The sequence below is a fragment of the Penaeus japonicus genome, unplaced genomic scaffold (genome assembly GCF_977035675.1).
Source record: "Penaeus japonicus unplaced genomic scaffold, GWHDUDI00000001_assembly GWHDUDI00000040, whole genome shotgun sequence".
In the NCBI taxonomy this organism is placed as follows: domain Eukaryota; kingdom Metazoa; phylum Arthropoda; class Malacostraca; order Decapoda; family Penaeidae; genus Penaeus; species Penaeus japonicus.
In genome coordinates, this window is record NW_028234442.1 from 201,131 (window position 1) to 211,130 (window position 10,000).

At 41.7% G+C, this 10,000-nt stretch overlaps 1 protein-coding gene across 2 annotated transcripts in view; it reads left to right on the plus strand.

Moving 5' to 3' along the window:
• Positions 1-10,000, plus strand: part of LOC147466839 (sodium- and chloride-dependent GABA transporter 2-like) — a 122,713-nt gene that overhangs the window by 89,712 nt on the left and 23,001 nt on the right. For both annotated transcript variants that reach the window (XM_086533833.1, XM_086533832.1), the window contains exon 2: positions 2,387-2,806. In XM_086533833.1, the coding sequence (XP_086389959.1) occupies positions 2,503-2,806 (304 nt within the window). In that variant the 5' untranslated portion in view covers positions 2,387-2,502. The remainder of the gene's footprint in view (positions 1-2,386; positions 2,807-10,000) is intronic.

The window sequence follows — 10,000 nt, forward strand, 5'->3', positions numbered from 1 at the left end:
CAGCCCAAGAGAGCCACCCCGGGGGAAGGATGAGCCCAAGAGAGCCACCCCGGGGAAGGATGAGCCTAGGAGAGCCACCCCGGGGTAAGGCACAGCTATGACAAATGTTATTACGAAGGAAAAGGGAAGGAACAGAGAAGCATCTTAAACCATCTTTAGAGGAATGGATGCTCAGTGAAAATATAAAAATGAAAATGATATAATAAGATAAATATAATAATAATAATATTAGTAACAATAATAAGCATGTGGATAAATTGGCAAAGCTGATAGACACACACACACCAAACCTCTGCAAACGCAAAAAAAAAAAAAAAAACGTAGGAGAGCATATATCAAGATAGGAAGTAAACAGAATAAAAAAAAGCTATTTCATTATACATAAGCTCACCTAATTTTCTCTGAACTAAAATAAACTTCCTACCACTAGAAGACCAATGTTTCTGTAAATGTTTACCCTGGTGATATTATCATTTTCATAATCATCAGTATTATTATAATCATTATTATTACAACCATTATTATTAACCTTATTACCATTTTATATGTTTATCATCATTATCGTTATTAGTAGCAGTATCATTATCTTTATTAAGATTATCATCATCATCATCATCACTATCACCATTATCATCATCATCATTTTGTTAATATTGTCATTATCATTATTGCCAATGAGGTGTAGCCAATTACATGGAGTTTCATGTTCCTTTTTGGTACATCCTTGTATGTCATTTGAAGTCGTACACTTTTATGCGCGCCGTGAAACTCAGATTTTCCAGAGACATGTAGCTCCTTTACTGTTTCCAGTATAAGATCGACCTCTCAGAATCGCATAGCAGGGATGACAAAATCATAGTACGGTACACTTTACACGTACCGTTATATGACCCACAACCTCGCTTTTAGTCGTTCTCATGTACTCCAAGCTCAGGTAATTCCTCATGCTACTCCGAAGGTACGTGACTTTGCTGACATGGAAGAGGCCCTGCTTATGTATCTAGATATTGCTGGTATCAGTATCTCTCAGACCTGGTATTATACCTATATACCTATCTTTAGATGGATTGAGACTCGTCTATCACCAATACACCATCCTCTACAAATTGTGATTAGTTCTAGCTATTAAATATCTGGTGTTTAGCAAATCAGTGGATTTTCCAAATGCCTCCTCGAGCATGGACCAGGAAGTACCGAGAACAAGCTTGGAACTACCACACAGCCTTGTTTGACTCCGCTCGTTGCCGCAAAAGACTGTGATCTTTCGCCCGGTCCCTTCGCATTGGTGATAAACATGAATTTCATATTTTGGATGAGGCCTCCTCTTCAAGGGGTCTAACAACACGATATACAGAGGAATCGATAAGTTTAAAGCATTTTTTTGTATACCATGTCCATTAGGCTGCCTCCACCGCACGGACCGCATTGTCTCTCCAAGAAAGCGCTTTTTCTAAAATGTTATTATTTAACGGATGCAGAATTACACAGGCGAGCAATTTCCCGATAAAAGATACGAGAGAGATACTTCTATAGTTGTCAGTCTTTTCGGTTTCCCTATTGAACAGTGGAATAGAGTTTAGTTCCTGGATGTATATATGTCGCTATGTGGTTATGATCACCATCATTATGATCATTATTACTATTGTTAATATCATCACCAATATTAGCATTGGCAACTTTTTTTTTATGCTTGTCTAAGCATCATTATCAGGATTATCATCAATACTATTTTAATTATAATTTCTACTTACTCTTTGACATTATTATTGTAGATACTGTGATTAGCATTGTTATCATCATTATTATCAATATATATCATTGATATTCATGTTATTATCATTTACAATTGTCATCATTATTACTATCATTATTATCCTTATTATCATCATCATTATTCACATCACTATCATCATCATCATTATTATCATAATAATTATTATCATCATTATCATTATTATCTTTATTATCCATATCATTACTGTCATTACTATCAGTATCATAATTATCTTAATTATCATTATCATCATTATCATTATGTTTCTTTGTTGTTATTATTGTTATTGTTATAGTTTTTGTTATGATTATTGTTATGATCATTATATCATTAATATTACTGTTACGATCCTTCACATTGTTATCATTATAATTATTAATAATTATAATTATAACTGATATTGATATTTAAATTATTACTCTATTGATATTTTGGTACAATAATAATCATAATTATCACAATTATCTTGTTTAGTTATTATTTTCTTGACAGTGCCAATTTTGAAGAAAAAAAAAAAATCCTGTTACATCCGGTTCAATCGAATGCAATTATCAAATTCCTTTTCTCCTTCGACCAAGAGCCTAACCGTTCCTCTTCCTCTTGCAATTGCAGCGCGTGACAACTCCCCCCTGCGGAGCCCCCCTGTGCCAGGAGAGCCTCGCGAGTGACCAGCAGCGATCATCACAGCCACACCGGACGCCCCAGACACACACACGCCCAGCCCAGACATGGAGGGCGACGAGAAGAACAAGAGCAAATCTGTAGGTGGCGGCGGAGGCGGAGGAGGAGGAGGTGGAGGAGGAGGAGGAGGAGGAGGTGATGGAGGCGGCATGGAGATGAGCCAATACGGGTTGAACGGCACCTCGCTCCCCCAGACACCCAATGACGCCGGTCAGGTGGCGGGCGTGGCGGAGCACCATTTGCGAGGCACTTGGTCCAACCACCTCGACTTCATCCTCTCCCTCGTCGGCAACGCTATCGGCATCGGCAATGTGTGGCGGTTCCCTTATATCTGCTACAAGAACGGCGGAGGTGAGTTGCGGTTTCTCGGTTATCCGATGGTCTCCTCTCGTTTCCCCTCATTCTTTATGTATCTTCACTTGTTTATATGTCTGTTTATCTGTCTGTCTCTTGATGGGGATCTCTATGCATAACAGAACACTTTATATCATAGCAGGAAAAAAATACATATATACAATAGTTTATTGAAATATAAGACAACAGTTTCGAAATCCTCCTCATCAGGTGGGGCAGGAAAGGAAGGTATATAGAAGGGTCAGGGATAAACAACACGGTAGAGGACAAGCACACGGACGAAGAGATCCGGTCATGTCGAAGGATATATTGTAGTCAGCATGATCTTGTAGGAAGCAAAGAGACTCCATAAGAGCAATCCCACTATTCAGGTTGAAATTGGGCAGCTTCTTTATAGGAGAGGATTAGGCCAGTCCATGGGCGTGGGAATCAGCGAAAGGAGAGCTTATATTGGCCTCCGACCAGCGCATCTGATTATCCGTGTCCCACTGATGCCATAAGAGGGCGTTGTTGATGTGTTCTCTGGATGTTGCATACTTGTGCCGAGAGACACGCTTAGTGAGACTGGCACCGGTCTTACCAAGATACTGCCTTTCGCAAGAGGAACGTGGAAGGGCGTAGGCGGAGGGAGAACTGGTGGAAAGTCTACAATGGAGGGTGTGAAGGGGCGACGCAGAGAGTAGATTTCCGAAGGTCTGAAGAAAAGCGACGAAGCCATCATGCGAGGCGGTCGTGAACAGAGATTCAAATTCTCTTTGTCCTCTCCCCTCTCTTTCTCTCTCTCTTTAAGTTTCTTTATGTCTCTCTCTCTCTCTCTCTCTCTCTCTCTCTCTCTCTCTCTCTCTCTCTCTCTCTCTCTCTCTCTCTCTCTCTCTCTCTCTCTCTCTCACGAGATACCTTCTCGTGACTAATTTTGGTTCTAAATTTGCTTTTGCACGAATCAGTAGGTCTTTTGGAATTATTGAGTATGTTGATAGATATATATGACGACACATTTGCTAACAGATACACACACACACACACACACACACACACACACACACACACACACACACACACACACACACACACACACACGCACACACACACACACATTTCCAAGTAAATCACTTCTTAAAAAGAACACAAATATGTTCGAGCCATAACGTAGCCTCAAACCAGTTTGTATCGAATATCTATAATTTCGAGGAAATAAAAGTCATGTTTTTTTTTTTATCTTTTAGGTAAAAAAGAAAAGAAAAAATGTACATGAAGATTTTTTTTTCAAAAGTTTAATTAAACATCAAATATGATCTACATTTTACTATTCACTTAAAATACACTAGTTTATAAGTCAAAAGGATGGACCAGCTGCAAGAAAAACAGAGAACATGAGAGAGAAACAGCTGGTGAGAGAGAGAGAGGGGGGAGGGGGGGAGGGGGGGAGTTGGGTAGGAGAAAAACAAAGAAAGAGAAAAGAGAGAGAGAGAAAAGTAAGAGCGAGAAAAAGAGGGAAGGTTAATTAACAAGGAAGGCAGAAATATAGAGATAACCTAGATAAACAGGGAGACATAACGAAATATATAAATAAACAAGAAGAGATAGATAGAGAAACAGATAAATAAGTAAGGATAGAGAAATAGGAACAGGCAAGCGCAGTGAGGGACAGAGAGAGAGTTCAGTTTGTGGAGCTTGTTTGTGAGTTAATGTTTACTAGAAGGAGGCAACGCGTGTGTATTCTAAAGCCCGTGAGATAACCTCGTTCCCTCCCTCTCTTCTCTCTCCTTTCCTCTCCCTCCTTCTTTTCTCTTCCTCTTCTACCTCTCCCCTCTCCCTCCCTTCCCCCTCCCCCACCCCTACTCCTTTTCCTTCTCCTTCTCCTGCGTCTTCTCCACCTTCTGCTCCTCCTCCCCCACCTCCTACTCCTTCACCTTCTTCCTCTTCTTCTTCTTCTTCTCCTCCTCCTCTTCCTATTTTCTTTCTTTCTTTCTTTCTCATCACCCCTCACATTCTCCTCATGCCTTCCTCCTCCTCCTCCTCCTCCTCCTCCTCCTCCTCCTCCTCCTCCTCCTCCTCCTCCTCCTCCTCCTCCTCCTCCTCCTCCTCCTCCTCCACCTCGTCCTCCTCCTCCTCCTCCTCCTCCTCCTACCCCTCGCCCTCCTTCCCCCGCCTCTCTTAATATTGCAAGATTTAGCTCGCAGGGATTCACGAAGGTTACCTACTTCAAAGACCTCATCTATGTTCTTCATGACTTCTCGTATCAAGCAATCGTGCACTTTATTTAGACGTCTGTTTTCATTCGGTAAAATAAGGGGTGTAACAAGAACACTCACAATGTATAGTGATCTTGATCGGGTGACAGTTTCATGTAAATGTTTTAGGGTTCTTTCATGTCACATACTTCTTTTTTCATGAACCGAACGTGTAAATAAAAGGGAGTTCTCGGCTGTATGTTCTTAGTGATGTACAGGTTTGATGAAGATATTATGGCGAGGGTGTACTGAACATTGCCATGTTAGATATACGTGCTACAAGTTATCCTGTGGTACTTGTAATTTGACGAAAGAAATGTTTGATACGTTGGCCTTCATTCTCTCTCTCTCTCTCTCTCTCTCTCTCTCTCTCTCTCTCTCTCTCTCTCTCTCTCTCTCTCTCTCTCTCTCTCTCTCTCTCTCTCTCTCTCTCTCCCTCCCCTTTTCTCTCTCATTCTCTTTCTCTCTCTCTATCAATCTATTTGTTCATCTCTTGTCTATCTATCTTTGTCAGTCAGAATGTCACTTTACATGTCAAACTGCCCATCAGTCTATCTGTCCGTCTGCCTCTAACTATGTATCTGTCAAACTCTTCATCTATCTATCCATCTATCAAGCTCTATCTATCTATTCACCCATCTATCTTTGTATCTTTGCATCTATCTTTCTGCCTATCAGCGTCTCCCCGAAGGTCGTACGATCCCCCGTGGCTCATTCATGTCTTCTTCGGGATCTCTGTTGTTGAGCCCTCGTTCCCTCGACGAATGAATGGCATTTGGACTCTTCCCAACTTATTTGTACGCACGGTAATCTCCCGCGACTTTTAATTAAGTACTCGTAGTAGTTTCGAGATGTGATAGATTCGTAAGGGGGGAGTAAAAGGGTAGCGTGCGAATTAGAATGATGATAAAGAAGAGGTTGATAATCACGTAAACCCAGACAGAGAAAGACAAGCGAGCAACGTCAGGTCATCCCAGGCACCAGCGCCGGACCCGGGTTGCTGCGGACAACAGGGGCGCAAGTGCCGGTCGAGACAATTGGCTCCTGACACCAACCTCCCGCTGTGGCTGACGCACCCCCCCCCCCCACTTCCTTCGAGGGTATTCCCCCCGTATGACAGATTCATGTCCTACGTGGCTGAAAGCACTGAAAGACTTAATAAAAGGGGTTCTACTTGCGGTACCATTACTACGTGGCAATAAGGTGCTTATATTTCATTCTAGAATAGACAAGGAAAAGTTTCTAAAAGAGTGTCGTCTCTAAAAAACGGGAAAAAAGATAAATAAATCAGATAAAGCGTATCAGGAATTGGTTCTTTACGTTACAAATCTAACTGATTAAATATAGGAGTTTAACACATTGCTTGAAAAAAAAAAAAAAAAAAAAAAACAGAAAGCAGTTAAATATAGCAGTATCTTGAACTGGATTTTCTAAAGTTATGAGACCTTCATTTCAGTCAACTACGACCAGACGAAAATAAGATGCGTTAGAGATGAGCAAAATCTAACAAAGAAAACTTAAAAAGTGCCTCTGACACCACATCCGTCTCGGCGTGAGTCCCTCGCAGCCACAGCTCATGGGAACCGCCCGTATGTTCATGGCGCACGTGGGAGGGCAGGAGCGGTGGGCGGGGGGCTCCTCTTGATCATGGAAGGCGTCAGGCACTCTCATGACAGCTCTTATTGCACTTATTTTGATTATCGTTGACGGTTTTAGAAGGGAAAAGAACGAAGGAAAGAGAAAATGACAGCAATTGGCATGCTGTCGGTACGTTATGACGGTGTACTGTGAGTCGGTTCATGATGTGGATGATGTGGTTAATGTCTGGCTTTTCTGAGGCGTAGTAAAGAGCGAGATCAATTCTGGTTTTTTTTCTGGTAGGAATCCTTATTTCCCATTACTGGTGTAAAATACACACGTAGAGGTGTACATGCATATTCATATGTCATTTTGAAAAAAAAAAAAAAAAAAAAAAACACAAGTGGTTATAAAGTATTAACGCAGAGCCCTTCATCCCGTAAACTTCCCCCTGAACCCCTACTGCCTATGCTTTAACGTCACTCGCGAGAGGGCGATTAAACCCCCTCCCCCTCTTCTCCCTACCCCCTCCCCTCTTCCTCCATCTACCCCCCTTCTCTTCCCTCTCCCCCCTGCTCTTCCTTCTTCCTCCTCGACCCTCCTCTTCCTCCACCTACCCCCTTTCCCTCTTCCCTCTTTCCCCTCCCCGTCCTCTTTCCTCTTCCCCCTTATCCCCTCCTCTTCTTCCTCAGTCTCCCCCCCCCCCCCCTCTTCCTCCCTTCACCCCCTCTCACTCCCGCGGGGGTAAGTTTGTTGGCATTCCATTATTCCATAAAGTTTACCGTCGAGATAAATCGTAAGCGTTTATCAAGCTGTATTTACGAGAGAGGTCTTGGAGGGGCTCAGGAGCGCCTCTCGGGCCGCGTCCTCACACCGACGTCCTGCCGAGGTCTCGTTGCATGCTCGTTGCAACTTTCCTCCTCAACAAATGGGTACGTGGGCGCGAAAGCAAATAGGAATCGCATAGACGAATAACTGACATATTTGTTGCCAACGGATTCAAACGTGCAAGAAAGTTAAAGTTATGCATATACTAATAACTACCGCCTTGTTTGCACATCCAACTTTTTGTTTGTTTTCGTTTCTACCAAATAGGACAACAGATCGCACTGTATACACGAGTCCCTGATATACGAGAAACATAAGAACGAGTGTCATAAGATCTGCACAGTCACTGAAGGATGGCACTTTACATCGCTTTAAGGTGATATCTGTGGAAGAGGTCCTTTGGGAGACTAAGGAATCTTACAAAGAGAAACAGAGAGAGAGATGGGGGAGAGGAGAGAGAAAGAGAGAGAAACAGAGAGAGAGAGAGAGAGAGAGGGAGAGGGGGATAGTAAGAGGAAGAAGGAGAGGGAGAGGGAGAAGGAGAGGGAGAGGGAGAGGACTAAGGAGAGGGAGAGGGAGAAGAAGAAGGAGAAGGAGAAGGAGAGGAAGAAGGTGAGGGAGAAGGAGAGGGAGAGGGAGAAGGAGAGGGAGAGGAAGAAGGTGAGGGAGAAGGAGAGGGAGAGGGAGAAGGAGAGGGAGAGGGAGAGAGAAAGTGAGATACAGAAAGAGAGAGAGAGAGAGAGAGAGAGAGAGAGAGAGAGAGAGAGAGAGAGAGAGAGAGAGAGAGAGAGAGAAAGACAAAATAATTATGATAATAATAATACTGTTAGTTATAACAATTAGAACAAATTATAAATAATTATTCAAATGATGTTGAAAATGAGAAAGCGATAATGATCATTGCAATCGTAATTAGAAAGGACACTGTGCTAATAACAGGAATCACAACGATAACCATTAATAATTATATAATCTGCCAAAAAAAAAACAAAAAAAAAAACGAAATTCTACAGCACAACCGATCATGATAAAACACGGGATAGTTTTAAGTAATCGGTGGAATTTTTTATCTAAAATCCATCGCCCAATATAAAGAAAAAGGAAAAAAAAAGGATGAACAATATCTAAATGAAATAAATACAAGCCTCCAACGTAACCATAATTGCAGGAGGCAAAACACCTGCCGCCCTAATTTTCTATTTTCCGCTAAATTTCTCTCGCCTGCTGATGGATTACGAGCAGAGAGGGAGCTACAGCTACACTGCTACAGAGCCCGAAGAGCAGAGGCATTCTCAACTCTCAACACTCCGTCTCTCAGGGAGATGGAGTGCTGTTTTCGGACAGACACACACACACTAACACAAACACACACACACACACACACACACACACACACACACACACACACACACACACACACACACACACGCACACACACACACACACACACAGACACATACACACACACACACACATACGTAGTGCTAATGGATTATTATTTATATACATACATACATACATACATATATATATATATACATATACATATATATATATAAATATATATATATATATATATATATATATATATATATATATATATATATATATATACCATTGTAACTCTCCTTACCATCATTCAATACAACCGCAAGATCCCATTATCTAAACCTCAGTCCCGTGGGAGAAGTAGTTTAGAGGACATCAGTCAGTGCTAAACCACACGTCTATTTCCCTAGACTATTCTTTTGACCGGAGTTTTCTTGCAAATGGCAGTGCTAATCCAACCCCTCCTCACACACCTCTTCATCATCAGCAAATTAATCTACTCCCCAGGAATGATGAGGAATGATGACTTGAATCCCATTAAACACATTTAATACTCTTTAAACACATGCATATTTTGATAATTTAACTGAGGGGAAAATCCCTCTTTAATCTTACGGCTGAGCCCGCTGCTAACATAGACTCTAGATTTCCGCGTTCTTAGAAACCATAACACATACTCCCCCCAACATGACAAGCATTGTACAGTATGGCTACAAGGATTTTATACGTTTATTATCAAAGCTGCTCTTCAGGATCATGTTCAACTGCCCAGCATATCAGCTTTAACATTGGAGATAACATCAAGAATGTTATTCATATTGTGAATGGAACAATATGAAAAGCAGACACACAATATTCAATCTGGGAGTAAGTCCAGATTATTAGTTTAACTCATCTTCCTCTGTTGCACTCTGTATCTACAGCTCCTGCCTCATTCACAATGTTTGCCGACTTCAGGCAGTGTTATCAGAAGTTTCATAGTACCTACTTTACCGACCCAGCAAGAAATATCTAAAAAAAAAGTCCTACACGCGAAGGTAGGGATGAGGCAAAGGGAAAAAAAATAGACAGAAACAAGTATTCGCCATGGATCCATATCTCAATTGCGACCTATGTTAGCTAACAAAATTCTAGAGCATCCAACAGCAGGTCACCATTCTCTTGGACAGCCCAAGCTAAACATTGCAGGGAAAGGAAAAGATGTTGAGGAGTTGGGACAAACATC